Consider the following 17,920-nt stretch of genomic DNA (forward strand, 5'->3'; position numbering starts at 1 on the left):
TCCCAAACCCAAGAGGTTAGAGATTGCAAGGAACACCAAACGCTTTCTCAAAGACAAAGTAAGTTCCAGACGACTCCAAGAGAGGATCCTAGGGTCCCTTCAATTTGCCTCAGTGACGGATCTACTTCTGAAGGCAAAATTGAAAGATATCAATCGTGTCTGGCGTTCGAGGGCGAACCGGAAGCTCCGGGACAGGAAAGTCTGTCTTCCTCCTATTCTCCGGGAAAGACTTCTTCCTTGGACAAGGGCCAACAATCTGTCAAAGTCAGTTCCCCTTCGATTTCCGCCTCCGAAGTTAATCATTCACACGGACGCATCCCTATCAGGTTGGGGCGGCTATTCTCAGCTCAGGAAAGTTCAAGGTCTTTGGTCTCCCTTATTCCGCCAATTTCACATCAATGTGCTGGAGGCCATGGCAGTTCTTCTAACCCTGAAACGTCTCGCTCTACCCAAGAGACAACACCTTCGTCTGGTTCTCGACAGCGAAGTGGTGGTCCGCTGCCTCAACAGAGGCGGATCAAAATCAGGGCCTCTGAACCATGTTCTAGTAGCCATATTCTCCCTAGCAGCCTCGAACCGTTGGCATCTTTCAGCTGTCCACCTGGCGGGAGTCCGGAACGTAGTGGCAGACGCCTTGTCCCAGACCTCCCCTCTAGAATCGGAATGGTCACTCGATCTAAAGTCATTCCGGTGGATTCTCTCTCGGGTTCCCGGTCTCCAAGTGGACCTCTTCGCCACGGAGTCCAACCACAAATTGAGAGTATATGTGGCTCCCAATCTAGACCCTCAGGCTTACGCCACAGACGCCATGTCACAGAATTGGGACATCTGGGAAAGGATTTATCTCTTTCCCCCGGTGAATCTTTTACTGAAAGTCCTAGACAAACTGAGATCCTTCAAGGGACAAGTAGCCTTGGTCGCACCCAACTGGCCCAAGAGCAATTGGTATCCTCTCCTGCGAGAGTTGAGACTACATCCTCACCCGATACCCAATCCGGTTCTGTCTCAGATAGTACAAACACGCGTTGTGTACGCTTTCTCAAACATTCAGAGCGCCCTAACTTTATGGACTTCATGAAGTTTGCGGCCATGCATGGTGCCAATATCGATCCTCAAAACACTCTGTTCCTAGAATCAGATAAACGGGATTCCACCATCCGCCAATATGATTCTGCGGTTAAAAAGTTGGCTAAATTTTTGATAGACTCAGACGTACACTGTATGAACTTGAACCTTGCAGTCACTTTCTTTAGAACTTTATTAGAATCGGGTCTGGCAGCCAATACTATCACCACTATTAAATCTGCTTTGAAAAAGATCTTCCTAGTGGGTTTTAACATAGACTTAACCGACTCTTTGTTAGCTTCAATTCCGAAAGCCTGTGCCAGACTGAAACCGGTTACTCGTCCTACCCCGGTTACCTGGTTCCTTAATGATGTACTCAAATTGGCTTCTGATACCATTAACAGTTCTTGTGATTACATTCCCCTTCTCAGGAAAACACTTTTCCTGGTGAGCTTGGCTTCCGGGGCAAGAATTTCTGAACTGGCAGCCTTGTCAAGAGACCCGGGTCATATTGAGTTCCTTCCTTCGGGAGAGGTCCTTCTTTCACCTAACAAATTCTTTTTAGCTAAGAACGAAGACCCTCAGAACAGATGGTCCTCCTGGAAAATTGTTCCCCTCACGCAAGATCCGTCTCTGTGCCCTGTTACTACTCTTAGGTCTTATTTATCCCGGACCTCCTCTAACTCCTCGGGGCCTCTATTCGTTAGAGAACAAGGCGGTACCATTACCATTAAAGGGATCAGGCAACAAATTTTGTATTTTATTAAACAAGCTAGCCCTGACTCTTTTCCTCTTGCACATGATATCAGAGCGGTTGCTACTTCGGTGAACTTTTTTCACCACATGAATTTTACGGACCTCTCCAGGTATACAGGGTGGAAATCACCGTCTGTGTTCAAGAAACACTACCTTAAACATTTGGAAGCCCTTAAATTTCCTACAGTAGCTGCAGGGAGCGTAGTTACCCCCAGGTAACTCACATGTTAATTCTTTGTCATTTTATCTCTCCCCCTTACCTGCCTCATTTATACCCTATTTGTATTCGTGGGTTTCGCACCTGATTACTATTACTATATTTGTAAATTTTTGACCTCTGAGTATTTGTATATATCATCACTCACGGCATTATTATACCTTACCTTTTTGTCAATTGTTCCACCAAGTGGATTTATATTCTTTTTAAGATACCCTTATAGCTGTTTTTGGCACTCATCTCTGATTAAAGTAACTTGTATTTTCCTTATGTTTATGTTTTTCCTTTATTTTGCAAGTTTGGTGACATTTCTCTTGTATATATTCACTGGCCGGCACAGGTTCAAGCCCAGAAAAGGGATTTTGACGTAGGAAAAATCTATTTCTGGGCGAGGGACCTGTGCCGCCCAGTGAACCCTCCCAGCTCCTCTCCCTTGGAGTCCCCAAACTTTGGGTGCTAAGGAGTTGGGTTCTGAGCGGATGCAGAGTTGGTGGTGCCGAGTGAGGTTGAACGGCTCTCCTCTATTGGGGTCTTTGTCGTGGATGAATCTAAATAGTGCGGGACCTCTGGATTATACGCCCAATTTTATACCGACACCAATAGGTGAGCGAGCTAGTTAACCTAGCACTCCTTTACATTTTTTCTCTGGTATATTTAGCAGTAAATTACCTAAGAATAAGTGCTAATAGGAGCTTATTCACTGGGCGGCACAGGTCCCTCGCCCAGAAATAGATTTTTCCTACGTCAAAATCCCTTTTTTAATGTTGTCATAGTTAATTGTGGATTCTGTGAGCAACTTAAACAACAAAATTTATAGTTTCTATTTTATTTTTGTCAGTAAATAGACTTACTCCTAGATTAATGCAGGTATGAAAAAGAAATTTTCAAGGGATTATTGTTTCTAGATTTGTATAGGTTTCACTGTTATTCACATATGCTATTACAGTACACCTATCAGATAGATCAGGGCTATTCTGTGCTAAGTTATAATGAATGTCTGTGTTTTTTAAGTCATGTATTGAAGCATAATTGTAATTGAAGCAGTGTTGGCATTATCATTTAATATTATTATTATCAATTGCTAAGCTACAACCCTAGTTGGAAAAGCAGGATGCTATAAGCCAAAGGGCTCCAACAGGGAAAATATTTTTGGGGAAAGGGTTCTGACAATTTTGATGGTGCTTTGTCAACAAATTTTATTGAAACTCTTTGGAAAACTATACATATACAGGAATTTTGTCATCCAAATTCTTGTTATACACTTCAGTTGATGAATGACAATGTAAAATCCCTGATAATGATTATGGAAGTATACTGAAAACATCTCTGCCCAGTGATCGGCACGATTTGGGCTTGAGGACCACTCAGCTTGATAGTTTCTTGTTTAGTGTCTCCAACCTCACCATCCTTGTGAGTTAAGGAGCGGGTGTTTGTGTGAGCCTATAGGTCCTCTACCCACTGAGTCATCAGCAGCCATTGCTTGGCCCTCCCTGGTCTTAGCTTGGGTGGGGATGGACTTGGGTACTGATCATATGTATATATGTATATATGATCAGCCTCTACCATTTATGAGTAACCTTTCAACCTTAACGACCAAGCTTAGAGGGTTAATGAGACTACATTCTAGAATCTCATAAAGCTCATTTGAAAAATTGGTTCTTTAGTTAGAAGTAAAAGTTGGAACAATTTATGAACCTTAAGAAAGGCTAGAGGAAAGAAACTTGCAGTGGTACCTCTACATACGAATTTAATCCGTTCCATAACCGACTTCGGATGTAGAAAATGTTCGGATGTAGAAACGAATTTTCCCATAAGAATACATTGAAATAGGATTAATCCGTGGTTGAGCTCAAAAACCTGTGATAACTCCTTAATAAATTACTACACATAATTACACATGACTATAATGCACTCTAAATTAGATAATAGACATGTAAAAAAGAATAATTATAAAGAAATAATAAATAAGAAACAGATTTTTAGCGTCACTTTACCTTATAAAGTCCAGCGCAGGTGTCGGTCTAGCTACGCAGAGAGGAGACAGACGGGCGGCGAGGAGGTAGAGAGGGTGACTACGATAAACGTACACTACCGTAACTTATTCTAACTTACAGTAAGTGAACTTTAACCTAACTTAGCTCATTTATTTTTTTTTTATTTTTATATTTTTTATTTTTTTTACATTTTTTTTTTCTTTTTGATGATTAATTTTAATCACTTTCACTCTCTACACTTAAAATTGATTTAATTTTTTTCTCTTCCCTCTTTGCCGTTTTCTTTGAACCACTTCCTTCCTCTTCATCACGAGTTCGCTTTGTAGTCTTTTTAAAGAAGCTATCGATAGAAAGTTGCTTGGTACGGCTTTTCAGAATGTTTCGAAAATAAGTTAGGCAAACATCATCGAACTGTGCAACTACACAACAAACCTGCAATTTTTTTTGGATTTTATTTGTCGATGAAGTCGACCACGTCTTGATATTTTCCTAACACCTCTTTTATTTGCGCCGAACCTAACACATGTTCTACCTCCTCGATCCCTTCCTCGTCATCACTCATGTGCTCAGACATAGCATGGAGTTCCTTGAGCTCATCCGTGGTAAGTTCGCTGTGATGTTCGGCGACGAGTTCCGTGATGTCATCTGCGTCGACCTCCAGACCCATGGACTTGCCAAGGGAGACGATTTCCTCTAAGTCTTCCGCTGCATCCACCACGGGATCAGGTTCGGGGTCAAAACCTTCGAAATCTCTGGGAGAAACTGCATCAGGCCACAGCTTCTTCCAGGCAGAATTGAGGGTTCGTCGAGTAGATCCCACCCAAGCCTGATCTATGATCTTCAAGCAGTGCACGATGTTAAAGTGGCTTTTCCAAAATTCACGCAAAGTTAAGTTTGGGCTTTGCGTGACATTAAAGCACTGCTTGAATAGGTGCTTGGTGTAGAGCTTCTTAAAGTTTGAGATGACTTGCTGGTCCATGGGCTGGAGGATAGAGGTGGTATTCGGTGGAAGATACAGCACCTTTTTGAACCTTAATTCTTCAAAGATATCATCTTCGAGTCCGGGGGGATGAGCAGGTGCATTGTCAAGGCATAGCAGGCACTTTAAAAGCAATTTCTGCTCATGAAGATACTTCTTCACAGAAGGACCGAAAACTTGATTAACCCATTGGACAAAGAACTGCTTAGTGACCCAGGCCTTCGAGTTGGTTCGCCAGAAAACATGAAGCTGGTCCTTATCCACATTCTGTGCCTTAAGGCCCTAGGGTTCTCCGAATGGTAAACCAGTAAGGGCTTGACTTTAAAGTCCCCGCTAGCATTGGCACATAGGGCAAGAGTCAACCGATCCTTCATTGGCGTATGCCCAGGCAATTTCTTCTCTTCGGCGGTGATGTAGGTTCGACTGGGCATCTTCTTCTAAAACAGCCCGGTTTCATCACAATTGAACACCTGCTGCTCTACGTAGCCTTCTTCCTGCACGATCCTTTCAAAGCTCTTCACAAAGTCAGCTGCAGCCTTTGTGTCCGCACTAGCAGCCTCTCCGTGGTGAACAACTGAATGAATCCCGGACCGTTTCTTAAATTTTTCAAACCAGCCACGAGATGCCTTGAAATCGTCTGAGGAACATTCGGTTGAACTCTCCCCAGCATCACCCCCAGAGCTCTCCTCCTTCAAGTCAGTGAAGATGGCGTGCGCCTTCTTGCAGATGATAGTTTCGGTGATGGTGTCGCCAACAATCTTTCTGTCCTTGATCCAGATTAGCAGAAGTCGTTCCATCTCTTCTATGACAGGGCTACAACGTTTTGAAATGATGGTGATCCCCTTAGAAGGTTTCACTGCTTTAATGGCTTCTTTCTGTTTCAAGATTGTCGAGATCGTCGACATGTTTCGGCCATATTCTTTTGCAAGTTCACTTACGCAGACGCCATGCTCTTGCTTTTCAATAATTTCTTGTTTTACTTCTAAAGAAAGCATTTCCTTCTTCCTTTTCTCACCACTACCACTACCACTTGCAAAACTAAGCCTTTTAGGACCCATGATTTACGTAAAATACCGTTAAAGATGAACATAAAAAATCACGATTAAAATACAGTTAATAGCACAACACACATGGCACAACCACACGAAGCCGACGAGAACAGAGGAATGACCCAAGCCACGCTAATTGAGGGTCCCTCCGAGGTCGAAGTGCTGCCTTCTATCGACGGAAATAAAAAATACATTCGGCACTATGAGTACCATCTAAGCGTACGCGTACGGGTATTGTTTACTTAGGGTGTCGAAAAAAAATTCGGGTGTAGAGTAGGTACGTGTTCGAATTGTACTTCGCGTGTCGAAAAATTCGTATACAACCGGTACGACGAAAATTGCTTACTTCGTGTGTCGAAATAAAATTCGGGTGTAGAGTCGAAAAATTGCTCGAATTTTACTTCGGGTGTTGGAAAATTCGGTTGTAGATACGTTCGTATGTAGAGGTTCCACTGTAAAAGGAATTTAGAAGAATTAGATAATAGAAAGTATTGCATACGTTTGTTTTGAAAAGTTTACACTCTCCTTCTCTGAGAGCTCAAGACTGGTTGATAGTAGATATTTGTATTAAGGTTCTTTAATTATAAAATTAATTTTCTTATCTTGAAGGCTTTTAGTAATGATAAGTTATTTTAAAAGTGTCCATTGTCAATTTTCTTTTACATATTAATTACTCGTACCATTTGTCTTCTCCAGCACGATTGGAACTTCTTTACTGTCGATTTTCAAAGCTCGACGTCCACTGAGACCCGAGAGGAAGAAGAGGGACCAAGTCAGGGGGACTGCATTGGGAGATCAAAATGTGCGCCTCATCGTCCACGTTGCTCAGGCATTCCACGTTCCCATTCGGCATGAATCTGCAGTGGCATCGGGTATGTAACAATGCTTATTTTGGGATTATTAATTTTGATTTTATAGATAAGAAAAGCCATTATGCATGTGATTGGAATAAATGGTTAAAAATCGTTTGGTTTTATGTCTTACAAAACTTCAAGATGTGCATTTCTCAAGGTTTAGAGGTGACAATATCACATTAATCTATATACCAAGGCACTTCCCCCAATTTTGGGGGCTAGTCGACATCAAACAAATGAAAAAAAAGGGGATCTTTCCTCTCTACGCTCCTCCCAGCCTGACGAGGGACTCAATCGAGTTCAGCTGGTACTGCTAGGGTGCCACAGGCCACCCTCCCCCGTTATCCACCACAGATGAAGCTTCATAACTCTGAATTCCCTACTGCTGCTACTTCCGCGGTCATCTAAGGTGACCGGAAGGAACAGCAGGGCCTACCGGAACTGCGTCACAATCGCTCGCCATTCATTCCTATTTATAGCACGCTCTCTTGCCTCTGTCAAGATATCTCACAATATCACTTGATACATCTTATTTACATTGAGGTGACCTGACATTAATAACTTAATCATCATCAGATGGAATATCACCTGCTCTTCCTTATCATCAATATAACATTCATGCTTTTGTCAGGACATTTTTACAAAAATTTATTTATAGATTGGGTCTAAATTCACGAACCATTTATTGGAATATTTTTTTCTAATTATTCACTCCACTCACACAGTTATAATGAGAATGAAAAAAAGGCAGAAGAAAATTTATTGGAAAAAGAGAAAACTCGTGGCAAAAAATGCCATTTTTCGATATATTTATTTTTTTGTCAATTTTGAGTACAAAAATCACGGACCACGCAGCAAATAAGTATCAATTATTCAACTATAAATAAATATAATATCCATCCAAATAAATAAAAGCAGTAAAGATATATTAAAGATAAATATTTACAAAATACAAATGATTTAAATAGGGAATTTATTCATGTCCAACATCCTCCCCACCATATGAGGACTGAACACTACTCCTATATACATGAAAAAGATTAAATGCATATATAAGGTACAATACTATAAATTCAATATCACAAGAGCCTTTACAGCACAACCTATGCCTGTATATAACAATATATACAGTATAGGAGTATAGTGAGTATAGGAATGTGATATCCGGTGATCCACAGGGTAGTGTTCTTGGCCCATTACTTTTCATACTATATACACATGACATGTGGTTTGGCCTAGAAAACAAGCTTGTTGCATGTGCAGATGAATCTACTCTCTTTGCATCAATTCCATCCCCTGAATGTAGATCTGGGTTTGGTGAATCCCTTAATAGAGATTTAGCTAAAATTAGTGCATGGTGCAAATTATGGGGCATGAAGTTGAATCCTAACAAAACTCAAAGTATGATTGTAAGTAGGTCAAGGATGGTGGCTCCTCAACATCCGGATCTCAGTATTGATGAGGTTTCTTTAAATTTGTATGACTCTTTCAAAATTTTAGGTGTGTTTCTCGACAGCAAATTTACTTTTGAGAAACACATTAGGTCTGTGTCTTCTTCAATTGCACAAAAAGTTGGCCTATTGAGAAAGTCTTTTAAGATTTTCGGTGATCAATCTATTCTGAAGAAGTGTTTCAATTCTTTCATTCTACCTTGTTTTGAGTATTGTTCTCCTGTCTGGTCTTCAGCTGCTGATTCTCATCTTAATTTGTTGGACAGAAACTTACGGTCTATTAAATTTCTTATTCCTGATCTAGATATTAATCTTTGGTATTGTCGTTCAATTAGTTTATTATGCATGTTGCATAAGATTTTTCATAACTCTGACCATCCTTTACATTCAGATCTCCCTGGACAATTCTATCCTGTTCGTAATACTAGGCAAGCAGTTAATTCTAATAGCCAGGCCTTCTCCATCATGAGGCTCAATACTACGCAGTACTCTAGAAGTTTTATTCCAGCTGTGACCAAGTTGTGGAATGATCTTCCTAATCGGGTAGTTGAATCAGTAGAACTTCAAAAGTTCAAAGTTGGAGCAAATGCTTTTTTGTTGACCAGGCGGACATGAGTCTTTTTATACTTTATATATGACATATTTGTTTTTGACGTTGTTAATAGTTTATATATGACATCTGTTTTGACGTTGTTGCCTCTTTTAGAATGATTTATTGTTAATTTGTTCTCTTCTTTCATTTATTTCCTTATTTCCTTTCCTCACTGGGCTATTTTTCCCTATTGGGGCCCTTGGGCTTATAGCATCTTGCTTTTCCAACTAGGGTTGTAGCTTGGATAGTAATAATAATAATAATATTGGTTCAACAATAGACTGGGCAGTACTAAGTTCACCTTTATCAATATTTTCAAAAGAATCAACAGAAACTTATGAGTTATTTAAATGGGCTACTCTTAATGCCAATTTAAGATCAGATAAATGAAGGAAAAAGGGGGTCTAGTTGTAACTGTAGTAGGTTACGTGGCAACTCCACTCCTGGGCAGCATTACATTCCCAACTTCTCACCTGGTTGCCCTTCCGTTAAGAGGAACTTCCTCAATTAACCAATCTCTCTCCTTCTCTTTGAAAACCTCATCACGAACAAATCTCATAATACATACAGTACCACCACAATTTCATAAAATTCTATGTTTATCTCGGTCCTCTCTCTGAACCACTTCAGAGACAGGAACTTACTCAATAATACATTTTCTCTCTTAGTCTTTAAAAACCTCATCATATCTTCTCCTTACATCAGTCCATCAACAGGCAGCAGCACAGCTCTTCTTTAATTTTCCTCCCTTCAATCTACCTTATTTCACAGTAAAATAGGATTCTGCAGTTAAATCTAAATTACTATAATCCTGGATCTGGGCACCAAATATTCACTCCACTCAGTCAGCTATAATGGGAGTGAAAAAGGCAGAAAAAAATTACTGTACGAAGAGAAAACTAGGCACATGAAAAAGGCACCACTTTCTAATGTCTTCTTTAAACTTTATATGTTTCTGATCTGTTTCTTCTCTCGTTTGGCATCAAAACAAGAGAGTAAGTTACTAAAGAGGAGTTACTTTTAAACAAACAATTTTCGCTTAACTTCTCCTCATTGCAGAGTGACCTCCTTGGGCCCAATAACAGCCCACGTAACATACCCCCCTTAAGGAATTTCAACTTTACAACATCCACTTGTTACAGTAGTTCATCTATTCTGCCTTATCATCCTGTTATTATTTAGTTTAGCTGCTGAACTTTGACCTTTCTTACTGAAGGTTAATGCTTTTAATCAAAGACTGTGTGGTTATTTGAAGATGTTAAAGGTGAGCTGATAAGGTCATAAACACTACAATCCATAGGTCTTCCTGGAAATATAACGTATTAGTTTAACTTGCTTCTTCTGAGAATGAGAGTTGTATCAGATATCCTATTAGAAAGTGATATATATTTTAGATTTTGTACTAAAAATATTCCGTAAATAGGAACTACTCCTTGAGAATATTTCATCCAGAGTAAAGGCAGTATTATAAAAATTAGAAATTATGTTATATAAGATTTCTATAGAAATTAAGATGGGCAATATTTTCTTAGTAAAGTTCAATCTTTATTGTTAGATATTTAAAAATATTTTCAAGAGACAAATGTACAAATAGATATTTTGCATCATGTTGTATGTCTATGATTTCTAGGTTCTTCCTCTGAAGTTGTGCAGGGGAGTAGCACTGTCCGTCCTTTTATTGAAGCAACGTTCCAGCGGACAATTCTGCGCACTAGCATTGCCGAAGGTCCAAATCCAACGTGGAATCAGCAGCTGTCCTTTCCGTTCAAGTGTGTCAGTCGATGTTACAGTAGTATAATATTACATGTACTCAGCGTCAATTGATGTTACGGCAATACAGTATTACATTTACATGTCAGATGTGTTTTAAAGTTGAGGAGAATCAACAAATGCATAAAGTAAAGGGATTTTTTCCAAACAGCTTGTCTCTTTCACTTTCAACTCATTTACAGTTTCATAATAGATTGTTTACTAACTTCCTGTTGTTATGCATAATCAGATATAAACTTGCTTTGCAGAGCCCCAAATGACAACTTTTCCCCGTCCAGTTTACAAACGGTCACCGACAATATATACTTTCACCTTTACGATGAAGTAATCCACGACATGTTGGAGGACGACCGATTGCGGGAGTCTACGGTCCATCATCGCATAGAAAGACGTTGGTTGGGCTCACTCAAGATTCCTTTCTCAACCATTTATACTAATTCCAAAGTAAGTTCTCCACTCATATTTATAGAAAAGTACAATGTACTGTATATGTTTAAACCTCCTAATTACAAAAACTCTATGAAATTTCTTATTCTCTGATATCTGAATATTAAAATTTAATTAGTTAGTTTAAGGTTTAAAGGTATAAAGGTTGCTCATGAATGGCAGAGGCAAGGGACAGTGAAATTTCCCTAACAAGCAGGACAATGCCCTAGAAACTAAACATATATACATGTGATTAGTGCCTAAGCCCCCTCTCCACCCAAATTAGAGCCAAGGAGGGCCATGCAATGGCTGCTGATAACTCCGCAGATAGACCTATAGGCTCCCCCCAAACATTTCATCCTTAGCTCGCAAGGACGGTGAGGTTGCAGCGACCAAAGGAACTAACGAGTTTGAGCGGGACTCAAACCCCAGTCTGGCGTTCACAAGTCAGGGACGTTACCACATCATTCACCACATCCACATCTGAGTTCCACAGTCACTCCCAGTTTATGTATGTTTGTATATTGAAAGCAAGCCTTTACATACTTAGATGCATAATTTACTCCCTATAGATATCCAAGATGATTGTTATTATAACAAAAATAAAAAAGAATTGGCTGTGTACTCAAGTTCATATTGTCATTATTATTATTATTATTATTATTACTACTAGCTAAGCTATAACCATAGCTAGAAAAGCAGGATGCTATAAGCCAAAGGGCTGCGATATGGAAAAATAGCCCAGTGAGGAAAGGAAATAAGGAAAGAAATAAACTATAAGAGAAGTAGTGAACAATTAAAGTTAAATATTTTAAGAACAGTAACAACAATAAAACATCTTTCATATATAAACTATAAAAAGACTTATATCAGCCTGTTCAACAACAAAAATTGCTGCAAGTTTGAACTTTTGAAGTTCTACCGATTCAACTACCTGATTGGGAATATCATTCCACAGCTTGGTCACAGCTGGAATAAAACTATGTAGTATTGATCCTCATAATGGAGAAGGCCTAACTATTAAAATTACAAGCAGAATGTATAAGGTATTGTTCTCCTGTGTGGTCTTCAGCTGCTGTTTCTCATCGTAATTTGTTGGACAGAAACATACGGTCTATTGAAATTCTTTTTCCTGATCTAGATATGAATCTCTGGCACTGTCGTTCAATTAGTTCATTATGCTGAATGTTGCATAAGATTTTTCATAACTCTGACCATCCTTTACATTCAGATCTTCCCGGACAGTTCCATCCTGTTTGTAATACAGTGGTACCTCTACATATGAATTTAATTCGTTCCAGAAACTGCTTCGTATGTTAAAACGATCGTATGTTGGAGCAAATATTCCCATAAGAATACATGGTAATTCATTTAATTCGTTCCTCAGCCTAAAAACCCATAATAAATCCTTAATAAATGGCTACACATAATTACACATAACATTGATGAAATATAATAAATACATACACTCTTAAAAAAAGAATAATAATAATGAAAAAATAAATAAAAAAGGGGTTTTAATGTAACACTTTACCTTAGCGACAGGCCAGCGCAGGTGTAGGGACTGCTAGGCAGGAGTAGATGGAAGATCAGCGAGTAGGTAGGGACGGTGACTTTGTACGATAACGTGTACGATAACTTACACTACTACGTGAACTTTAACTTAACTTGGCTTACGTATTTTTTTTTTTAATTTTTATAATTTTATATTTTTTTTACATTTTTTCTTTTCTTATTTTTGATTTTCATCACTTTCACTCGATTCGGTCTTCCTTTTCTTTGCTTCACTTTCTTTCTTTTCATCATGATCACTAGACCGTTTTAAAGATTTTTTAAAGAAACTATCGAGTGAAAGTTGCTTACTACGGCCTTTGAGGATTTTTCTAAAATGCGTTAGGCAAACATCATCGAACTGCGCAACAATACGGCAAACCTGAAGTTTCTGTGGGTGATGCTTGTCGATGAAATCAACCACATGCTGATGATATGCCAACATCTGTTTTATTTCCGCCATACCTAAGATTTGGCCTACCTCCTCGATCTCCTCCGACTCACTCAATTGCGCTTGGAACTCATCATGCTGCATGGCTTGTAGTTCCTTGAGTTCCTCGGTGGTGAGCTCTTCATGATGCTCATCGACGAGTTCAGTGATGTCATCTTCATCCACCTCCAGACCCATGGACTTGCCAAGAGATACAATCTCTTCGACGTCTCCCTCGGCGGCAAGCACAGGTTCATTCTCGGGGCCAAAACCTTCGAAATCTCTGGGAGCAACAGCATCAGGCCAAAGCTTCTTCCAAGTGGAATTCAGGGTCCGACGAGTTACTCCCTCCCAAGCTTGGTCTATGATCTTTAAGCAGTGCACGATATTAAAGTGGCTCCTCCAAAATTCACGCAAAGTTAAGTTGGTGCTTTGCGTGACATTAAAGCACTGCTTAAATAAGTGCTTGGTGTAGAGCTTCTTAAAATTCGAGATGACTTGCTGGTCCATGGGCTGGAGGATAGGGGTGGTATTCGGTGGAAGATACAACACCTTGATGAATTTGTATTCGTCGATGAAATCATCCTTGAGTCCGGGGGGGTGAGCAGGTGCATTGTCCAAACAAAGCAAGCACTTCAAAGGCAAATTCCTCTCCTGAAGATACTTCTTGACAGCAGGGCCGAAAACTACGTTTACCCATTCCACAAAGATATGCCTAGTAACCCAAGCCTTAGAATTAGAACGCCATAGAACATGTAGCAGGTCTTTATTAATTATATGTGCTTTAAATGCCCAAGGGTTTTCGAAATGGTAAACCAATAACGGCTTTATTTTGCAGTCCCCGCTGGCGTTGGCACAAAGCGCAAGAGTCAACCGATCCTTCATTGGCTTATGTCCAGGCATTTTCTTCTCTTCGGCGGTAATGTACGTTCGACTAGGCATCTTTTTCCAAAACAGACCGGTTTCATCGCAGTTGAACACCTGCTGCTCTACGTAGCCTTCCTCCGCCACGACGCTTTCAAACTTTTTAACAAAGTCTTTAGCAGCCTTGGTGTCCGAACTCGAAGCTTCTCCATGACGAACAACTGAATGAATCCCGGTCCGTTTCCTAAATTTCTCGAACCAACCTCGAGACGCCTTGAATTCCTCCGTCGTAGGATCGGCTGAACTCTCCCCCGCGTCACCCTCAGAGCCCGCTGCCTTCAAGTCACTGTAGATAGCGCTGGCCTTCTCACAAATTATCGTTTCCGTGATCGTATCGCCAACAATCCCCTTGTCTTTGATCCATATTAACAAAAGGCATTCCATCTCTTCAAGGGTAGGGCTATGACGTTTGGAAATAATCGTGATCCCCTTCGAAGGTTTCACTGCTTTAATGGCTGCCCTATGTTTTAGGATCGTTGAGATCGTAGACATATTCCGGCCATATTGTTTGGCCAGATCGCTAACATGTACACCTCGCTCATGCTTTTCTATTATTTCTTGCTTTAATTCTAATGAAAGCTGAGACTTCTTCCTTTTCTCACCACTACTACTACTTCCTGATCCAAAACTAAGCTTTTTAGGACCCTTGATTACTGAACACAGAAAACAACATGTGGAAAAGGAAGATAAAAACACTGTTAATAACGGAGCGAATAGAGGACAACCACACGATGCGCACGAGATGAGAGGACTGATCAAGGCGACGCTCGATTGGCGTCCCTCCGATGTGCTGCCGTCTAGCGGCGTCAACAACAAACGACACTGAACGCATTCGAGAAAATTCCACGCGTACACGTAATGTTTGCATTGTATGTTGGAGCAACTCTTCGGGTGTCGAGTCAGAAATTTGGTTGAATTTTACTTTGTATGTTGGAAAATTCGTATGTTAGGACATTCGTATGTAGAGGTTCCACTGTACTAAGCATGCAGTTAATTCTAATAGTCAGGCCCTCTTCATCATGAGGCTCAATACTGCACAGTATTCTAGAAGTATTATTCCAGCTGTGACCAAGTTGTGGAATGATCTTCCTAATCAGGTAGTTGGATCATTAGAACTTCAAAAGTTCAGACTTGCAGCAGTTTATATAAGAAATATCTCTTTTAAGATTGTTAATGATTTTAGAATATTTTTTTTCCATTGTTCATTATTTCTCCTATTGTTTATTTATTTCTTTATCTCCTTTCCTCACTGGGCTATTTTTCCCTGTTGGAGCCCTTGGGCTTATAGCATCTTTAATAATAATGATAATAATAATAATAATAATAATAATAATAATAATAATCTTTCTTTAATAATGATGTTGATAATGTGGATGATGATTATGATGATGAGTTAATTTGTTACGGATTGGAAATCAATTAAGTCCAACTTGATTCATTTTTATCCTAATTTAGAAAAAAAAGGGATAATAGCTCAGTATAAAAGTGTAATTTGTAGTGCCAGTGCACCACTGTTCTCCCTGAGTCCCGAGATTGCCGAGTAGCTAGATAGCCAATCCTAATAACCACTGGAATCTACTGTTTTCTCTGTGCTCCAATTTACTGACCAGGCCAAACTGGTTGACAACATAGCTGTGAGACTCGTCATGGGGTCCAGTGCTAGTTAATGGGAGACATTTGTCATTAGTTTCTTAAATGCTTTTTAGTTAGCCCCAGTGCAAAGGTAAACAGCCTCACCTGAATTGACAGGATGTGCCAGCGTAGGAGAATTAAGCCAAGAAAGTTTGGGCTTTATTCTTCTAAAAGGTGTTCAGATATCACAGGAATTCAATTGCTTTGCATGAATAATTGGTCTAGGGGAAGGATTATGACATATCTGAGTCTAGTTTTACCCTATACCTGAAAGTGCATATATGTTATATAGATGGTAAAAGGATAAACCTTCAGCCTATAGAACAAAAGCAATGACAGTGTGCCATTAAAAGTCAATGTTTTTCTTAAAGGGAAAAAATACGACTAAACTGAAAGCCTTGTTGCATGTGCTAAGAGGACACGTAAAAGACCTGGTGCTGGGTGTTGTGCTTGCCACAAACATTCCTGAATTTTATAAGTTAAATGCAATGCTTATACCATTTCATCCCCAAAGGCTTGATGGAGGTGATGAAACTCTGCAAATGTTTGAAAATAACGAAGCTCCATGTCATGAATCATTTATGCTGAAGTTAAAAACCATAAAACAAGAGAAAGGAAGTGGAAGTGTGCCTTATTAGATGTTATGTCAATTGTGTAAGCAAATGGAAAAGGCTGTTTTTAAACCTTGAATCTTTATCTTGAAACACAAATATCATCGTATTAGATTGATTCCATATCCCCTTTGGTAACGCTTACTGATACATCAACAGATTGAAGGAACGTTTTCCCTAGAGGAACCGGTGGTGCTTCTGGGATATATTCGTGATTCCGTCTCAACGGTCAGCCCCTCAAGGTTTATTCATAACGGCGAACCTAATAAATCCGGAACACATCTCACTATTTATTTGACCTTAGAGCCCACATTACCACCTCCTGAGCCTTTCAAGGTAATTATGTTGCTCTCATTCTTTTATTGTGACCATATTTGTTAGATTTGTTGCTCTTTCGCACACTGTTCTTTAACCATATTCAGTCAAGACTAGAGATGTAAATAATCCCTATTTCTAGTTTGGGCTGACTCTAATTTGTTTTATTTTATTTTTTTGTGACATTTTATTTTTTTACAAACAAATTTTTATTGGAATGTTATACGTTGGTTTCCTTTTATATCCTGAATGAAGTTATCCTTTCTCCTATTGTTTATTCAAAAGATGTTTTATAGTTTTCTCACACAATTCATTATTTTATCAAAAGTTTAGGAGTTGTAACTTAATTTACGTAAATAGTTTAAAAGTGATGGAAACCATATTCTTTGCAATTGAAGCCAAAGAAAGAACCTTTACAAGTAATTGTTAAAAATCTACTATTGAGAATTTAGGGACTTGTGGCAACTTATCCAGTTGTGATAAAACATGTTCTGTGAAAATATATAAAAATTGTTATACATAATTATCATGATAATTGCAAACTGTAATTATTACTACATTTGAAATAATCATTACTATTATCATAAGGTAATTGATTGTAACCTCATTCAAATTTCTATTTCATTCATAGGCTCAGTTTGATAGCAGTGAACCCGAGGACATTATAATAGCAAGCAAAGAGTGGGAAGCAAGTCTCTCCTCCAAGTTTTCCCAGCGCCTTTTCAGAACGCACGTCTTGGACCTTTCAGGGAAGTTAGTCTCCATGAATCGCTTCATCCGACCGCTTAAGCCTCCTGTGGAGTTGATCAGTACGTTGTCATGTTATCCCTTTGGGTGATTCAGTCACAGAGGAAGTCTGTTTAGATTGTTATTCCTGCTGGTGGAGCCAAGTGTCCTGTCGTTTATAGTTTCATTCTCTAGTCTTGGGTAGTGCCGTAGCCTCTGTACCATGGTCTTCCACTGTCTTGGATTAAAGCCCTCTTGCTTGAAGGTACACTCGGGCACACTATTCTATCGTATTTCTCTTCCTCTTGTATTTTTAAGTTTTTATAATTTATTTATGAAAGATCTAATTTATTGTTGTCACTGTTTTTAAATTTTTTTTTTATTTTGATTGCTCATTACTTCTATTGAAGTTTATTTATTTGCTTATTTCCTTTCCTCACTGGGCTATTTTTCCCTGTTGGAGCCCACGGGCTTATAGCATCCTGCTTTTCCGACTAGGGCTGTAGCTTAGTTTGTAGTAGTAGTAGTAATAGTAGTAGTAGTAGTAGTAGTAGTAATAATAATAAAGGGATTTTGAC

At 39.3% G+C, this 17,920-nt stretch overlaps 1 protein-coding gene across 4 annotated transcripts in view; it reads left to right on the forward strand.

The window, feature by feature from the left end:
* LOC137625393 (coiled-coil and C2 domain-containing protein 2A-like) overlaps positions 1-17,920 on the forward strand; it is a 256,721-nt gene that overhangs the window by 187,161 nt on the left and 51,640 nt on the right. For all 4 annotated transcript variants that reach the window (XR_011040859.1, XM_068356265.1, XM_068356263.1 and 1 more), the window contains exons 17-21: positions 6,757-6,932; positions 10,588-10,726; positions 10,976-11,171; positions 16,461-16,637; positions 17,248-17,425. Coding sequence is in view for 3 of the 4 variants with exons in the window: in XM_068356265.1 (XP_068212366.1) it covers positions 6,757-6,932; positions 10,588-10,726; positions 10,976-11,171; positions 16,461-16,637; positions 17,248-17,425 (866 nt within the window). In the remaining variant the exon portion in view is untranslated. The remainder of the gene's footprint in view (positions 1-6,756; positions 6,933-10,587; positions 10,727-10,975; positions 11,172-16,460; positions 16,638-17,247; positions 17,426-17,920) is intronic.

This window comes from Palaemon carinicauda, chromosome 32 (assembly GCF_036898095.1).
Source record: "Palaemon carinicauda isolate YSFRI2023 chromosome 32, ASM3689809v2, whole genome shotgun sequence".
NCBI classification, from domain to species: domain Eukaryota; kingdom Metazoa; phylum Arthropoda; class Malacostraca; order Decapoda; family Palaemonidae; genus Palaemon; species Palaemon carinicauda.